This window comes from Amphiura filiformis, chromosome 19, assembly GCF_039555335.1.
Source record: "Amphiura filiformis chromosome 19, Afil_fr2py, whole genome shotgun sequence".
Lineage (NCBI taxonomy): Eukaryota > Metazoa > Echinodermata > Ophiuroidea > Amphilepidida > Amphiuridae > Amphiura > Amphiura filiformis.
In genome coordinates, this window is record NC_092646.1 from 58,907,135 (window position 1) to 58,925,565 (window position 18,431).

Sequence of the window (18,431 nt, forward strand, 5' to 3'; positions counted from 1 at the left end):
TCTACAGTCTGTCCACTTAGAAGTACAAATCAAATCTGTGGCATCGGGGGTCGATGCTTTGCGTCACACGCGAGCGCGACGCGACGCGTAAAGAGCGTGGTGCACAAATCGCGCAGCAGTTGGCGCGCCAAAGAAGCATTGCACCGAAATAATTATTCTCATACCTCCAGTTTCCGAGGTCTATTTACTTTGTACTTCTATGTGGACAGACTATTATGGCATAACCATGCACAAGCCCTCTGATCACCACTGATCCTGAGACTGACCCTAGTGACTAGGGCACGCTATGCACAAAATGTCTGATTATCACAGGTCCGGAGGACTGGGGTACCACTAATCTAGTCTTGTGACTAGGACATAAACCATGCACAAGCACTCTGATCACCACAGATCCTGAGATTGCCCTTTCAAAATGTTTAGATAGAGCCTTCGTGATATGACTTAAGGGTAGACGAGGTATTGTTGGTCGAAGCAACCTTAAAATCAATTTTTATTATCTAGATCAATATATTATTAAAAATTAACACCTTGATGTTTTGCAAAAGTTAGTTCTACAAATCGTATACTTTGCAAACTTGCTTAATTTATTGTTGTTAATGAGTTATGTACGTTTTACAAAAGTGTTGTTGTTTCAGCCCTCTTTACAACGTAACTAAAGAACCGCAGCACCTATAAAATTATATCTGTGATATTTTAATTCTTCTACACGCTCACTATGAATTGAGCAATGCAGTTTTTGCCAAAGCTCACTACCATTCGAAAGATGCTGTGAACTACCAAATCACAACAGTTTAAAATAATTAATAACCTTAAAAGGGCCATTTCGTGATCCACAGCCTCATCCCCCCACTTTTCCCAAAAAAAGTTGAGATTTTTATACCACTGGAAACCCCTGGCTACATTAATGTTAAATATCGTGAAATTTGAATTTTGTTCTGGTATACCAGAACGAAATTACAAACCATTGTCTATGGAGCAGTTTAATACACATAATCATGCATAACTCGCAAACGCAAAATCGGAATCAACTGACATTTTGGGATAAGCTGTTTTCGTGCATATCTACTGGAATATGTCATAAAAAGAGGCTGCTTGGATCACGAAATACTCCTTTAAGTCCAGTATAGTGACTAAGGCACACTATGCCCAAAATTTCTGATCATCACAGGTCCGAGGGCTCATATCAAGGCTCATACAATAGAGCAGCTAAGAGAGGTTAGGTCATAATTTACATTTTCACATTTTGTTTTTTACATGACCATGATGACAACTTTATTGAGGACTCATATCAAGGCTCAGAAAATATAGAACAGCTCAAAGAGAAGAACTGCTCAGAGAGGGTATGTCATGGTCTTCTAAGCTAAGAATAAATAGTCTTGATTCAAGCCCGTATTTATTGAAACACCGACATGTTTCTTTCTGCAGTCTACATGGCCCAACATCTATCTACATCTACATAAATACTCAACAAAGTTGCATGAAAGCAATATCTAGTTGAGGTGATCAAAGGCGCCAGTTGAAAACAACATGGCTATACAAAACTTGAGGGAAAAAAACGGCACCCCATTTCAGATTACTACTGAGTTCAACCCCCCGATTCTCCGTTCTATCACGGCAATTGTTTAAAACGAAGATATAGGGATGATGAAGCTGTCTTAATATGCATCGCTATCTTCTCAAAAACTCGTGAAAAAACCATTAATGTTACAAGTTTTACTTACTCTAATAATTATTTCGTCCTACTCGTCGGAGGACTCCATCAGATGTGAACATCTGATCTACTTTCCCGGAAGACTAACTTCCGGACGTGTGTGGTCATATCTCCAGTCTTCAAAAGTAGGTCATATACGTGACTTAGGAACAGCGTTCGAAATAATGCGCGTCTTTGCGTCAAAAACCCGTGAAAGTAGGCGCGGAGTAACCCACAAAATTCCTACGGTACGGGTCCGCGTGACCCGTAAAAATTGAACCGAGCAAAGAGCAGAAAATCCTAGTTTTGTTGTTCCACTGGAAAATCTGATTCACATAATACGTCCAACTCCCTGAGTACACTTTCATTTTAGTTTCCCGTCAAGTTTTCAAATTTTCTACAATCTACATACCGTGATCGCCGTAGCTAATTCTCTCTATTTTATTTTCACAACAACACATGTATGTACCGCATGATGTCCGCATCTACGTAAATGGTCCGGGGTAGGACCCTTTCGGGGCCTGCTTAGGAAATAAGTGCCTTCCTCTCTGTTCATGGTCTTTGTCCCCCTCTTTCTGATCTCCATTGCTTCCCGTACTTCTCTGGACCTTCTGACATATTCTTGGCCAAGTATCTTGGAGTCTTCCCAATTGACGACATGATTTGCCCTTACAACATGATCAGATATGGCTGACATCAGATATGGCTAACATCAATGTTGTTTTGACCACTTCTGCATGGCACCATTGCATGGGTGGAGTTGGAGAGGGTATCGGGTAAGCTTCGTAACTAGTTTTACGGTTGCATAGCTTAATCGGACCTTTAATTTACTTGAAAACTTTAAATCAAAAACTACGACCATCCTATTACTAGTTTCATAGCTGACCCTTCCCTCAGCATCTGTGGGTCAAAATAACATTGATGTATTGAAAGCGTTATCATCGATCGACATCGATCATTTTGATTAACCCCTATTCGCCATCGAAGTGACGTAATAGGCGGATTAACTACCATAGCAATAGATGAATACAATGTTTAAATATATCGCCCTGCACTACAGCAGGTTGCATACATGTTTATGCCTGCAATCATAGATTGAATACAAAACCGCTCTTTTCAAAGATACTAATCTTACAGGTGCGAGTGATTAGCATAATATGAATCTTCTATAGAATTACAATCCAGGTCTTTATCCCTGTTCTTTGACATCTATGGTTCAATGCAGAGGTACCGGGTGTACGTACTAGTGCAGTGCAATATATTCAAAAATTGCTATGGCAGTTAATCCTGTAACATCCCCCGGGACTCTACCTGACCAACCTTTAGGTTCCTTTTAAGCCGCATCCAATTTAAATAAACAGACTATGGTTCAATGCAGTGGTACCGTGCACGCACTAGTGCAGTGCGATACATTCAAACATTGTTTAAACTTATTGCTATGGTAGTTAATCCTGTTACATCATCACTCCTTAGTTCTACGGCGAATAGTCCAGCATACGGGAGCTTAAACCGCATCCAATTTAAATAAACAGACTCTCAACACATAATGGTTTCATATTCATAGTTTTAATTCTGCGAGAAATTTTAATCTTTATAAGGTTAACATGGTTATTATAATACTGGTATTATATAACCTTTTTTCCCATCACCAGGGTGTATCTCAAAAAATGTTACAATTTTAAATTATTTTTGTCGACTAGAAGAAAAGGATTATCGAAAATATTTGTTCACTGGCGGTGTGCAGCATTATGTCGGCACTGGTGGTGTGGAGCATGATGTTGGCCAAGTCAGCATTTTTCTGTGTGATTAATAGAGTTTTTGTTTAAAAGTGACTGTCAATTGGACTGGGCTTGCCAAGTTCCTTTGGTACAATTAATATACATTGAGATGGATGTAAATGCTTTAAAATGTTAAATGAGATGGGATTAAAGCCGCTGAGTAATTATTTTGTTTTCTACTGATGACATATAAGTTGGGTAAACAAAGAGAGCCTTGCATTTTTACTATTTTTTCTTTGGATTAATATAACATTTTTGAGATACATCATTTACATCCCATAATATGCACACTGTCCGCAATACTAATATCACCAAAATAGAGGTTTCCTGATAAGGCGGGCCGCAGGGGAGCATGACCTAGTGGTGTATTGTGCCCGATATCGAGACAAATAAAGCTGCCAGCTGCAAGAGCTTAAGATGGCAGAAGTGCAAATATTCGTCTTATACATGAGGGACTTTTGGTCAAATGAATGCTTCGGTATTAGATTCAAAGAGTTTATTCGGTTTGGGTTAAATGAATATAGATTTGGCTGACGGCAGAAAGTCACACAGAAACGGTGGTCCAAAGAAAACTACAGGGAAAGAAGGTACGAGTCTTACAAAGATTACGAGACTGAACCCCCCCTTGAAAATCGTCATCTGCAATTATATGGCATCTATACAACGAATGCCACAACAAATTTATATAGCGCTTAATCATAATCAATGTGAACTCTTCCGATCCCTAAAAGCGCCGAAATTATCATCATGGACATGCTCTAATTATCCACGACATGGTTGAAGTCGTTCCCCGGAAGTCTTTCGCGATAAGCACATGATCTTAACATGGCAGTTTTATATTTTCAGTCTTTTCCAATCTCATAATCTTTGGAAATCCTTCCTGGCTTTCTCTCCCAGTGGCTTTCTTCCGGCCATCACTTCTAATTTTTAAACTGAAAACCTCTATTTTGAGGATGTTGTAATATTTACGGTCAGTGTGTGTAGAAGATAATAATTGTATTTCTTTAAGACTTAATGATAAAACGTCAAGTGCGTTGTCGCTCCAGCTTAAGCTGTCCATGGTTCCATCATGTCACGTCATTCATGGCTCTATATAATAATAATAATAATAATAATAATAATAATAATAATAATAATAATAATAATAATAATAATAATAATAATACAAAGGTGTCATTAGACAAATTGAGTTATAGGCAAGCATAATGGAGCAAAGAACAATAAAATACATGAGAAAATTGTCATTGTAAAGGCTCATAAACTTTGCAGCCAAGTATACTATAGGGGGTAGTTGTAAATTTAGTAATGTATCGAAACGTATGGAAATGGATGGAAACGTATGGAAATGGATGGAAATGGATGGGAAAAGGATAGGAACGGATCGAAAAGGATGAAAATGGGTCGGAATGAATCAAAATATGACTCAAATATCTCGAAATGAGTACAATAAGAGCTAAAATTCGTCAAAATGTGTTTCACCCGTCGGTCAAATGCTCAAATCACAGGACAAGCCGCCACAGCAGCATGAAACCACAGATACTATAGTATTATATTCCAATATCTGTGATGAAACATTGGCAGATCTTAATAGGTCAAGGCCATAATGTAATATTAGTTACATAATACAAATTTTCAACATAATTTGTGTAATTAAATGTTCATGCATGATACATACACCAGTTGCAAACTTTTCAAAATAATTATTGAAATATAAACCTTTTAAAATCCTTTTTTGAGGTAGTTCATCAGCTATTATAAAGTACTATAAATAGAAAGTAACAATCCTGGAGAAGAACTGCATCATAAAAAAGTTTGGTGAAAATTGTCTTGATAAAAATTGTGTATTTTTCCACAATTCATTCATATCTAAATCATATTAAATCAAATTTTAGAATTTTACGCTCAGATTAAATTTAAACACATTTTAAGGTCTATTTGATAGGGGAATTGGAAACTCATACCAGCGATATCCTCCTACATGCAGGAATAGGCCTATAAAATGTATATAAATCAAAAGTTAAAGCCATAATGTACGATCTTTTAAATTGAGTTTGGTCAATTTTTTTCAAACTTGATTTTTTGGCATATTAATTTTTGTAATGCTTGTCAAGTCATATGTCCCAACTTACACCTATAAATTGGGATCATGGAGTTTTTATTTAATGCTAATAAATAATGTCATTGAGAAAAATAAAATACTATTTATTTAATTAATTAATATCTTTTAATATTAATTTAAAATTAAAGAAAAATGGTGCTTTCTTTCTTTCCTTCTTGCGTTAATTGATTAATTAAAAGAAAATCGAGGCCTAATTGTTCTTTTTTTTTTCCATTACCATGATTACTAGTAGGCCTATTTGAATTTTATTTGCATGAAAAGAAAATGCAAGAAAGAAAGAAATGCAAAAATAGGGAAGACAGGAAAACAAAAATGAAGGCACAGGATAAGAAAATACATTTTGATGAATTTTAGCTCTTATTGTACTCATTTCGAGATGTTCGAGTCATATTTTGATTCATTCCGACCTATTTTCACCCTTTTCGATCTGTTCCTATCTTTTTCCCATCCATTTCCATCCATTTCCATACGTTTCCATCCATTTCCATACGTTTCGATACATTACTAAATTTACAACTACCCATACTATAGGCATGCATGTAAGGTTTCATCAATATCACACTCGCTTATTATTATGCAAATTGATGATGATAATAACCCAATTGTCAAAATTGCCTCAAACGGGCACATCGACGGTGTATCAACGTTGAAACAACGTCGAAATTTGGACGTTGAAATTAGGTTGAAATCAAATTGAAGGGCATTTCTAGTACAATTGCTCGCCATACGCAGATGAACAAACTCAATGGAGGATAGTCTCCTCCGCGGCCAATTTGATTCCGAGGGAGCAGAACCAAACTGGCTGCGGAGGAGAATATTGAGGGGTCATTTTGCCATGCAAATGGCAGAATGTACATCTTAGAGTAACTCGTCATTATAATAAAAGACAAAGATAAAAAGACTAGTTTGCGTCTGACGTCATCTGTCAATCAAAGTCGAGCACGGTTTGTCGTGATGATATGAGTTGCTGAACACGGCGGTAAAACCTGGCGCCTTATTGTTAATTTTGCACCTTCAAACATACAACCATCTCAAAAGTTTGGTCTTTATACTAGGAAACTTTCTTTCGCGAAGGTACCATGTCAACAATGCCTAGAAAAGTTGCATTTTGCCTTGTAAAAGTACGTAATTTGTCGCCATTCACTGCTATTCCTTTTCTCCGATCAGCACCAGATAAATCGACCTTCCTTTTACGCGCTAATTAACCAATCAAGGATTGTAGAGAATTTGATTGACAGTGACGTCAGACGCAAACTTGTCTTTTTATATTCAATTATAGAACTTACTAGCTGCAATCTATAAATGCATGGCTTGCTGTCGCACAGGTTTGAGGTTCACCTTCATGACTGCATTCATCTAAACTATTTTCTGTACCGGTACACATTATATTTGTCATCGATAATGGTCCAGTTACATGTCCATAACCCATCGCAAGTGGATCTCCCGATGGAATTAATCCAAGTTGACGACAGGCTACAGTTGCATCGTTTTCATCCCAGTTGGCAGAACACACTGCACCCCAAGCTCCATTGTAGTATACTTCCACTTCGCCAGAAAAACCAGTTCCACTTTGAGTACCAAAAAGGCGGACTGAAAGAGGTCCAAAATAAGACGTGTAAGGAGCAAGATATCTTTTGTGGAAAATAATAGAATATGCTGGTCTCATTCATGTACTTGCTAAAGTCCTTTTGGACCTGATATCTATAATATCTTAACTCTTTTTCAGCTATCCCTGGCCCTGGCCACTCCATCACCACTGAAGCCCCAGTTCTTTATAGTAGTAAGAGTATGAACGGTGCTAGCCGCGATTATTCTAATAGCATACACAAAAATGCTCTTATAACTTATAAGTTGAAGGTGTCCTCTTATAGTAAGGTGTGCTGATCTTATAAACCTGTCACCAACCCCACTTTGTTTACCTAACCTCATGATCTGTCACAAACTGCAATTTCTTTACCTTTGAAAAGAGTTAACTGCGTAAGTGTTTTTGATGACAAGTGGTTACTATCTCACATCTATTCATGTATATGCATAGTTTCCTCTACATGTAGGCGCTTTTATTGGTGCTTTTACCCAAATGCGCCCAATTGGGTGCATTGGTCTCCACTGAAAACCCCATCGATATACCAAAGTCGCTGAAGGGTACACAAGTAGGGAACACATCTTGGGTTGTACAAGCCCCTTTTGGAAATTTATACTTCAATATAACTCATTTCACAATGATTATTGTAAGTTCAGAACGAGAACCGCTCCCATCCAAAAACCGCGACGACCGAGCTCTGGGCACAGGGGATGTGTTGTATTAAATATAGCACATTGTGAATTGTTTATCAAAAAGGGAATGCAAAGCAGTCTAATCCCCCGTATGTCTTCAACCAGGGAGACCCCCACGGGATCAAGGCTATAGCAAATTAACCATAGCTGTTTGAACATGTGCCTTAACTACTGGGAACCACACACTCTCGAAAATCACGATAGTTCATGCCATGCCATGGCTTTTATAAAAGTCTCATGAAGAGATTGGTTGTGATAATAATTATGTTCATGGTTCTACAGAGAACCACAAAATGTATGCTGAAAATTCCAGTTGATTGTGACATTTCATTTTTGTGAGCATTTTATAGTTCCCATAGGCAACTGTGTTTAATTCTTTCAATCCAAACTCAATCCGGATTGGAAAAAATACAAGTTTTTCTCTCAAATCTAAATCTGTTGAAGTTAAGTTAACTCCACTCTAGCTCTATGTCTGATTTTCAACCTTCTTTGCACACGGCTACGATTATTATGCATTTAAAATGTCACGATTTTCTCGCGTGTCCAGTGGTTAGGATTTGTGTTTTTGTTTTCTGTTTCTTCAAATATTTGAATTGTTTTCAATAATTCCACTACAAGTTATTCTGAGAGCGAAAGACTCTGCTTCATATTGAAATGAAATCTATGCCACTTACTAGTAGTAGCCCCGGGACCGGTGGTTGCCTCAGTGGTGCTTTCTGACTGCTGCTGCTCGTCGCTATTGCTGTTGTTGCCACCGCCTTGATCATTTTCTCCGTTTTCGCCACCGCCTTGATCATTTTCTCCGTTTTCTCCACCCCTGACCTCGCAAGTGAACACAAGCACAAGCACAACGCAAAGCAACACAGCCTTACGCATTTTGAAAACATCCATCTGTAAATTTATAGGTATATAAAAGGAAAATTATGCACACACTGATTACTGAAACTTCGAAATGGAAATACAAATGGGATACAGTACGGGGAGGGGGGGGGGGGTGCACATCTTAAATTGTTAACGAGTTTGCAGTCGAGTAAAGGAACAACAAAATTGGTCGCGAACCTGAATTTACAGTAAGCATAAAATTATAATAATTTTAATGTATAGACGAATCCAAATCCACGCATTCCTACACCTCACTAGCAGCCTTTAGTTGGGTAGCCGTCGACTACAATGCACCCAAAATGTGAAATGATTCGGCCTTGGCGGAAATTTTAAACTGCATTCCATCACCCGTTTTACACCTTCCACGAAAACACAGGTAGACAAGAGAATGATAAAGTTTACAACACAATAGGCCCTATAGTTCCCTTCGGCAAAACACACAGCTTCTACATGGTCTATTCGCTGTTGAAGTGACATTATAATCGGATTAACTATACCATATCAAACGCTACAAATGGATGTAGGCCTACTTGCGAACAAAAGGACTATGTATGAATAGATGCGACGGGATTACCTGCGGAATTATCTCTATTGTATTCTATTAACCCTCCTCGTCCTTGCATCTTCTCTAGGTGTTAGGCGGCTTTTATTTGCACAATGGGGCGCTCAAAACACCAGGTTGGTGCTAGCGGCTAATAATAATAATAATAATAAAATAATAATAACAATCTTTCAACAAACATGATAATATTTTCTCACTTTGTATCTTTTAATTATAATTTATAGCAAGCTATGTGGGTGACAAAATACATCATCAAACTTGGTTACGATTTATCTATAAAATATAGTCTTCTATAGAAGCAATGATACGTCTGGCAAAGAATTATTTTCAACTTAAAATCGCAATAATAGGGCAAAGAAATCAAATAAGTTGTAACACTTACCATGATAATTCCGTCCTACCTTCAACGTCGACAGGAATGTGAAAAGTTCCGATTTGCCGTTCTGTAGCGAATACTAGTACTTCAGAGCACCTGCTTGTTAACGTGTTGTTTGTAGGACCGTTGACAGGATTTGTAAAACATCGAGGAAACAACTCCAATTGCTGTATCCAGTGCCCAGAGCCCGGGAGGAGGCGGTACTCATCACTATACCAATATCCAAAGAAATATTTGACCAATCGCTATAGCTCTCAACCAAATTTGCATAATTGCATACCCTGCAAAAATCTGAGATTTTTAACCAATATTCCAGGGACGGATATGATCAACAATCAGAAAATCTGACACGTGGCGATCTAGTGAGAGAGGAAAACCGTCAATGGGTGCAAATATATGCAATACAGACCGCAAAGAAATTAAGGTACCAGTTATGTTCACCCTGTATATCCTAAACAAAGACAAATATATCACCAGCAGCCACGACTTGTACCTTTTAGGTCGGATTTAAGACCTCATTTGTTGAAATCGAGGAATGAAAAATTCAAAAGTTACACCAGTGTTGTTATTAATGGAAAGCACGGCGCTCGTTCTCTTGTTCGAGAATACACAAAAAAGAGCAGTGATTTATAGTGCGCTACGCACAGGCACAACTCCTAGACGTTGATCCACAAGCCTCAGCACACTTTACAGGTTGTCATTGACCACTACGGCCCCACATCATTCCATAAACTACTAAACAACAATGCAGAGACTTGCAGCAAAGAAGCGCACACCTAGACATTCCACAATAGACCTTCGCAGCCAGGATCAGCTCCTCGAGTTTCGTACGGGTTTCAACGTCCAGGGGAATCTCAATTTTAGGTTCGAGAACGCGTTGTGTACAAGTCAATAAGGCGTTAAATGGAGCAAACTGCACCTTTTGGATTTTGGATAATTTCGTGACCGATTCAACGGATTAGGTCTTAAGTTATCTTGGTTTATTTAGGCTACATAACCAGGGTGAACATATTCCGAATAATCAGTCCCAGAACAAAATATTCATTTACTGACATGATCGTGTTCTGGGGTGAACATACGGTACAGTAATTCTTTTAGAGTCTGTATTAGCAGCTGGGCCCCTATACCTGTAGATCCAAAAAATAGAAAGACACTGAATGTTAATTGCACAAAAAGCGCCTATAGGAGCAGTAAATTGTAAATTGAACAAGTATAAAACAACAATAAAAGGGCAAAAGGTAAAGTCGAAAAATGAATAGGGCTGAAGCTGTGTGCAACACGTTTCTTGCATTGCGTGCCTAATAAAAACAATAAAATACAACAGCACTTGTAACCTTCTTTTACTCATTATCATTATCATGGCTAATGCATACACTACTACAGGGTGTCTCAATAAAAATAGGCCCTATGGAAAGTGGTGCATAACTTAAAATATCGGCAGTAAAATAAAACTTTTCTTCAATATTCAAAAACCATGAAGTGTCTGCAAAAGAACGGTGTAAAAATGATCCAAATCCGTTCACACGTCACTGAGATAACTAAGTTTGTACAAATAGACACATTTTTGGACCATTCCAATGGGGTAATACACATTAACAATAATATGTAGTTTATTGTAAAAGAAATACAAGGAAGCACCAAGTGTTGCTGAGTAGGAGTTCAAAATCAATCAATCAATCTCCCAAAAGATTGTTTTTCACACGTTTCTCTTTGGGTCAAGGGCTCGGGTAGCACCGTTTGCACAGTATTTCTTTTGAGGGACCTTAGAACACATCAGACATATCGAATTGCATTCTGAATACGAGGAATGTCCTGATATCAATTTTTTCTTATATTTTTTTGAAATTCGAGATATAACACACATTTTATGGCAAATTATTAAAATTTTATATTTCTTGTATTTTTGATATTTAACCATCCTCGAAGTAAACTTCATAAATCTAATGATATGTACTTAATGTACTTATTATTATACATACGTTTGTCAACCAACAGTAGGGCTGAACTCTATAATGAAGTGGCTGAAATATTTGATTCAAAAGAAATTGGTTCCCTCAAAATGAAATGTCCAGGTGATAGTTTGATGATAAATAAACAAAAAATTATAAACAACATCAATAACAGAAAAGAGGCATATAGTTGCTGATCAGGCAAGTTATCTCCTACCTATAGCAACACTGGGAGCTAAAGTTTGACGCTATTTCAAACTATTGCGATTTGGTAGTTAACATCATATGGTAGTGAGCTTTGGCAAAAATTGCATTGATTTTACAGATATACTTTTGTAGGTCCTGTGGTTCTTGAGTGATGATGTAAAAAGGAATGAAACGGCATCACTTTTGTAAAACGTACATAACTCATTAACAATAAGTCAAGCAAGTTTTCAAAGTATGAAGTTTTGCAAAACATCAAGGTGTTATTTTTCAATAATATTTTGATTTAGATAATCAAAATCGATCTTTTTGTCTGCTTCGACCAACAATACTTAGTCAACCCCTAACATTAATTTCTTCCATTCTAAACTACAATGCAGCACATTATTGTTAATGTGTATTGTCCCATTGGAAAGGTCCAAAAATGAGTCTATTTGTAGTTTCCCAAATATCTCAGTGACGAGTGAACGGATTTTGATCATTTATGCACCAATCTATAGAAGACACTTCATGGATTTTGAATTTGCAAGAAAGTTTTAATTTTGCTGCTGATGTTTAAAGTTATGACACCCGATCCACAGGGCCTATTTTTATTGAGACACCCTGTATAAATTACTTTTTTTGTCATTAGTAGTATCACGAGTACGATCAGCACACGCAAATGCGATTAGTTGGAACCATATGCCCTAATGTATTTGGTATTCATCAAACCAAGATAAGTGGTAAAATAATATAGTTGATAATATCACAAATAATCACCGTTTGCAAGATAGAAAACAATGGAATATAATATTTGAGAGGAAAGGCATTTATCAAAAATATTTAGATTTAGGTCAATTTTTGAGCAAACAAGTTAATTTCACATGTCAATTGTTCAGAAATTTGAAATAAAAGTATACCAATGTATTGCAACCGAAAATTGTCGGTATCGCCATAAAATTTACCGATTTAGTCATTAATTTACCGAGCTGTTTCCAACGTGCAGTATCAAACCTGTTTTGGGATAATTATTAATCTTACTCCTATCCTATTTTATTTAAAGGAGTATTTTGTGATCCTAGCATCCTCTTTTTATGACATTTGTCAGTAGATATCCACGAAAAAAGCTTATTCCAAAAATGTCAGTTGATTCCGATTTTGCGTTGCGAGTTAGCCCTATGCATGATTATGTGTATTACACTGCTCCATAGACAATGTGTTGTAATTTCGTTCTGGTATACCAGAAAGAAATTTAAATTTCACGATATCTTTGCTAAACGAATTAATCTGCAAGAATTTTTTTTGTACATAAACATTATGTAGCCAGAGGTTTCCAGTGATATAAAAATCTCAACTTTTTTTGAGAAAAGTGGGGGGGATGATGCTGTGAATCACGGGATTTGGATATGTTATTTTCATATTACATGCAAAAATTAAAAAAATTAAAAAACCCACACATGTACCTGATGTAATTTCAACCACGAATTTCACTGTTTCGTAGTGAACCAAAGCCCGATAATGCCATTGACAATACATAATTATTAGTCCTACTCCTAAAGTGAAGTAGGATTCTTTCTTTACTTAAAATATTAAATGATGTTCGCATTTTCACCATAAAAAGTTATCTATATAAATAATACGCCAAGTTTGTCGGGGTGTCTGTTTGTGTGTCTGTCAGCCTATTTCCTATGGTCTCCTCTTTCACTCCCCATCCCATAGGTTGCCATGGCCAGTTTCTCTTATTAACACCATTGACTCATAACTAACACATGCAATTTAGTGGGAACGACCAACGATGTAAGACAAAAAATTTCATTTTGGGGTTATTCGGGTCAGCCAGGTCAAATCGCAATTATATTGTCGCAGGTTCATGAAATTTGGTGGCATTGCCATTGATACGAGACCCAAAATGCCAAGGTAATTTTGGGGTCATCCGGAGTCAAATTGCTATAGATCGAATTTGGTGACATTGACCACTGATGCGAGACCAAAAATGCCAAGGTCATTTTTTGGTCATCCGGGTTCAAATTGGCATAGATTATCGCAGGTTCATGAAATTTGGTGCGGTCGACCACAGACACGAGACCAAAAATGAGAAAGTCATTTTGGGAACATTCGGGGTCAAATTGCCATAGATTGTTGCAGGTTCATGAAATTTGGTGAGACCGACCAACGATGAAAGACAAAAACGTCAAGGTCATTTTGGGGTCATTCTGGGTAATCCGGAGTCAAATCGCCATAGATTGTCGCAGGTTCATGAAATTTGGTAGGATGGACCCCTAATGCCAGACCAAAAATGCCAAGATCATTTTTGGGTCATTCGCGGCCATTCGAGGTTCATGAAATTTTGTGAGAACGACCAACGATGCAAGACAAAAAATGTCAAGGTCATTCTGGGGACATTTGAGGTCATCTGGGGTCAAATCGCCATAGATTGTTGCAGGTTCATAAAATTTGGTGGCATTGATCCTTGATGCGAGACCTGGGCCATTCGGGGTCATCCGGGGTGAAATTGCTATAGATTGTTGCAGGTTCATGAAATTTGGTGGAAGGACTACTCTAGTAAGAATCGAATTTGAACTGACTGAAAACTATTATAGGGAGAGGTCAGTTGGATGACACAAACATGCCAAATGACTCCTTCAGCCCCCCCCCCCCGGAGTACCAGAGTTGAAATTTAGACAAAGAGGACCGTAGGCAGGATTTTTGTTGTGAAGGAAAGGGTGAGGAATTTTCCAAATGTGGACAATTTTTGCCCTGAAAAACCTCACTAGAAGTAGATTACGTTCATCAATTAACGTTTTGGGGGGCATTTTGACCACGTAAAGTGGTCTTTATTATTATAATCATTATCATTTATATTTTTACTCTGAAAAGCAATTTTTTTTTTGTCAATGGGGTACGTCGCACCACCCACACCCGCCCGGTTTTGGTGGATTTAGGCCCCGCCCTATACAGGCTTTCCCCGGCAAAAATTCCACCTCCGTCACTGCGTCTCTGATGTTTCTTCTATAGCCTCATCAAGTTTCATTTGGCTCAATTTACCTGAAATCTAACTGTTTCTTTCTTTCTTTCTTTCTGGCAACACGTCCACTGCTCCTTTATGCTGAGGCCAATTTTGACCAAACTTGGTCACAAGCACCACTGTCCAAGATACAACATGATACGTGACCAGATCCGCAAGGGTCACAGGCAGAGGATGATTTAAGCACTTCCCACCACGCCACTGTGTTGACTTGCGGTTAGCACAGCTGTGTGAGTGAACATGACACCACTGCTCGCACATTGCATTGACGGGCATGGTTAAATTTGAATTTGGACTGATATATTTACAATAAAAACGCATTCAAAGTGCTAGTCGATTTCACATTTTATGTTACCTACAGAAGGTGTGATTTGTCCTTTATGCATACATCACTTTTGTTCTGAAATCGGCCAAGTAATAATGACACACGCACAATTCTTAAACATCATCTTTTGTTCAGAATTCAATGGGATTTGAAAGGTAAAGTGGCAGTTGAAACTCTAGTGATAACACGTTTGCAGTGCATGATGGGGCTTCCTTAAATCATCCTCTGGGTCACAGGGGTCAATTTCAGCTTAAAATGCTACTCTTTCCACAAATTTCATGGCTCAGAATTGGGAGTTGCACACATGCATTGACCTTCAATGGTACACAAAAATTGCTCTCCGATTTGGGATCAAAGGTCATTTAGGGGTCACTTCCGGTCATTTATGAAATACCTTCAAAAATGCTACTTCTCGCACAAATTAAGTAGTACAGAGTTGGTACTTACACACATGCATTGACTTTAACAGGTGCATAAAAGGTTTTCTCCGATTTGGGGTCAAAGGTCATTAAGGGGTCATTTCCGGTTCAAATTAAAAAAATCTTCAAAAATTCATATCTGCTACATGTAACATAGTATGTTGACGCCACTTGCACAGAAATAATCCTTATGACATCCTACACATACTAAAAATATTTGTGACCCCAAAGATCGATCAAAGTTTATTTGTCAAAGGTCAAATTTTAAAATTAGGTCAATCGAGCTCAAATTCAACAGGGACGATCTTTTCGACATTCTAAACATGTTAAAAATATGTATGACCCCAAAGGTCAAAGTTTAAGGGTAATTTTGTCGAAGGTCATTTAGGGGTCATTTCTGCTTAACGGCTACGGCTAGGTTTAGATCTATAGCTAGATCTAGTTGTTCTTGATTTTTTTCTGTGAAACACCGTTGTTAACTCTTGCTTTCAGTTTCACTATGGACCACAATGGCCTCATCCCAATGGCATAGTTCAATAACCTCAATTAAACAATCATAGTGCAAAAGTTAAAGGGTATGAGTTTTTGTACAACCAATTAATATACAAATGTATTGGGGTTAAAGAACTGTGTCCTGATTAGATGAGCATGTTGTGGATCCTAGTGTTTGGTTTAGACAGTTTTACTCTCATCTTTGTAACCATCAAAATCGTCGTGATTAATTTATTCAATGAAATTAATGCAAAATAATAAAAATCAAAAGAATAGGATAGTCCATATGGTTCATCGCAATCAAGTTACCACGCGCTAGCATTTTATGTGTCTGTTTATAATATTTGTAAGTGTTTATACGCCAGTATCAAAATTTTCTCTCCAAATTGAAATAAATTGATTCTACTAATTTGTTTTTTATTCAACTCAATTGTTAAAAGATAATACAGAATCTATGCAAAATTGACACAGAAATTTATATGCAGAATTAATACAAACTTTTATACACAAGTTTCATGCCACATTGCCAAAATTAGCGCAAAAAAACTAATTTTTTTGGATTAAAAAAATATTATCCTGTTTTAGCAAATGAATCCTAATCCTTTAGTTAGTCCTAACTGGCAATGAAAGTAAAATTTTAATATGTGACACGATCAAGGGAAATGAGTCGGATGTCGCTAATATTGATTTTGAGATATTGGAAAAGAAAGTGTTAAAATTCTTTTGTTTTACATTGTTTTCAGCGATTGATAAATTGACATAACTTCATAAGGAAAAGTCGTATCAACATGGGGTTTTCAGTTTCTGAAAGCTCTATATCTCCTCTTTAGAAACATATGTAAAACTAATTTTCTTGGTCAATTTTAGAAATAAGGACCAAAAATATGCATTTTAGGGCGCTTTTCGACATATTCTTTGACAATCAAGCCCATTCTCATTTTTAGAAAACACATTTTCCAATCTTTTTCACAACAAATTAGCAAAAATAACATATAACATTAAAACTCTTACCCTATGCTGAAGATTTTGAATGCTTAGACTTGCCCCGAGTCTTGCAATTTTGTGACTATAATATTATTGTTAGAAAACATGCAAAATTGCATGTTTTGGACCATTTTCCCTCAAATTGCAAAAATATTAAAATTTGACTTTTATTGCCAGTTAGAACTAAATAAAGGATTAGGATTTAGCTATGTTTCATTTGGCAAAACAGGATAATATTTTTTAATCCCAAAATATTAGTTCTGTATTTTTCTGGAATGGGGAGTAGTATCCAGAATTTTCAAAGGCTGCTAGAGCTTTAGCTTCGAATCGCTTTCGCACTATTTTTCAGTTCCCTTTCAAATATACCCCAACATATTTTGAGATACCCTGTATATAAATTCTGAACCCCATTTGTCCAAAAATCAGTAATCACAATTCGTATATTCTTTCCGGACTACAGCACTCATTCATAGGCTATTCGCTATAGAAGTGACGTAATAATCGGATTAACTACCATAGCAATGGATGAATACAATTTTTGACTATAGACGAATCCAACGAGCCAAGTGATACACGGGAAAAACAGTGGCATGATCGAGGGGAATTATATAAATAAACATTATTTTCACCAGGTTCGCCGTCGCAAATAATAAAGGAGACAAGGAGAAAAAGTGATCCCGCCTCAGGACCTCAGGTTTACGAGACCTATGCCTTAACCACTCGGCCACGGAAGCTTCATGATTAGGCTGGTTGAAATTCGAACCCATAAGCGGTCACTTAAACTTATCTCCTCCCCGCAAATAGCTCATAGTAGCTAGAGCCGTAAATGAAAGAGCCAAGTGATGGTCAGAATTCAGTCGGCCATTATTGGGTCCCCGCAGCACCTATTAAACTGGTGTTGTTACTTCCCAATTGGGTGGATTAAATCCGCTTAAACATTGATGTTGAATTGTATTGTGTTGTAAACTTTCATCATTCTTTTGTCTACGTGTAACACGGGTGATGGAATGCAGTTTCCCCGCCAAGGCCACGTCATTTCACATTTTAGGTGGAATAGACCTAAGGGGGGACCCAGCTATGGCAGCCATTGAGGTGTAGGAATGCGTGAAAATGGATTCGTCTATATCTCCCAGATGATGGTGGATGCGATATCGGCATTTTTGACGTCGCCCTTGGATTAACACATACTCATGAAATCTTCACGAACAATTCTAAATTTGTTATGTGGTGTCAAGCAAAATAATTTTACTCCAAAACCGTCGGGGTAGGGTACGACAAAGTACCCCACTATTAGTATGTTAATTTTCCATTTGTAATTGCTAACCGTGTATTTTGAATGGGGTTGTCAGCCCCCGGGTGTCAGCCCTGTATCT

The 18,431-nt window shown here is 37.4% G+C and overlaps 1 protein-coding gene across 1 annotated transcript; it reads right to left on the minus strand.

Annotated features, from left to right (window-relative positions):
• Positions 1-6,872: 6,872 nt before the first annotated feature.
• Positions 6,873-9,802, minus strand: LOC140140697 (neurotrypsin-like). The gene is made up of 3 exons (XM_072162453.1): positions 9,688-9,802; positions 8,536-8,752; positions 6,873-7,177 (listed from the first exon to the last, which is right to left on the minus strand). The coding sequence occupies exons 1-3, from the start codon at positions 9,688-9,690 to the stop codon at positions 6,873-6,875; spliced, it is 525 nt and encodes a 174-aa protein (XP_072018554.1). The 5' UTR covers positions 9,691-9,802.
• Between the last annotated feature and the right edge of the window lie 8,629 nt (positions 9,803-18,431).

Bases quoted from the DNA above. Each gene is read 5' to 3' on its own strand.
- LOC140140697 (XM_072162453.1), bottom strand. The intron at 7,178-8,535 runs GTAAGTGGCATA...GACCTCTTTCAG, and splicing joins CGGTCCCGGGGCTACTACTA to TCCGCCTTTTTGGTACTCAA.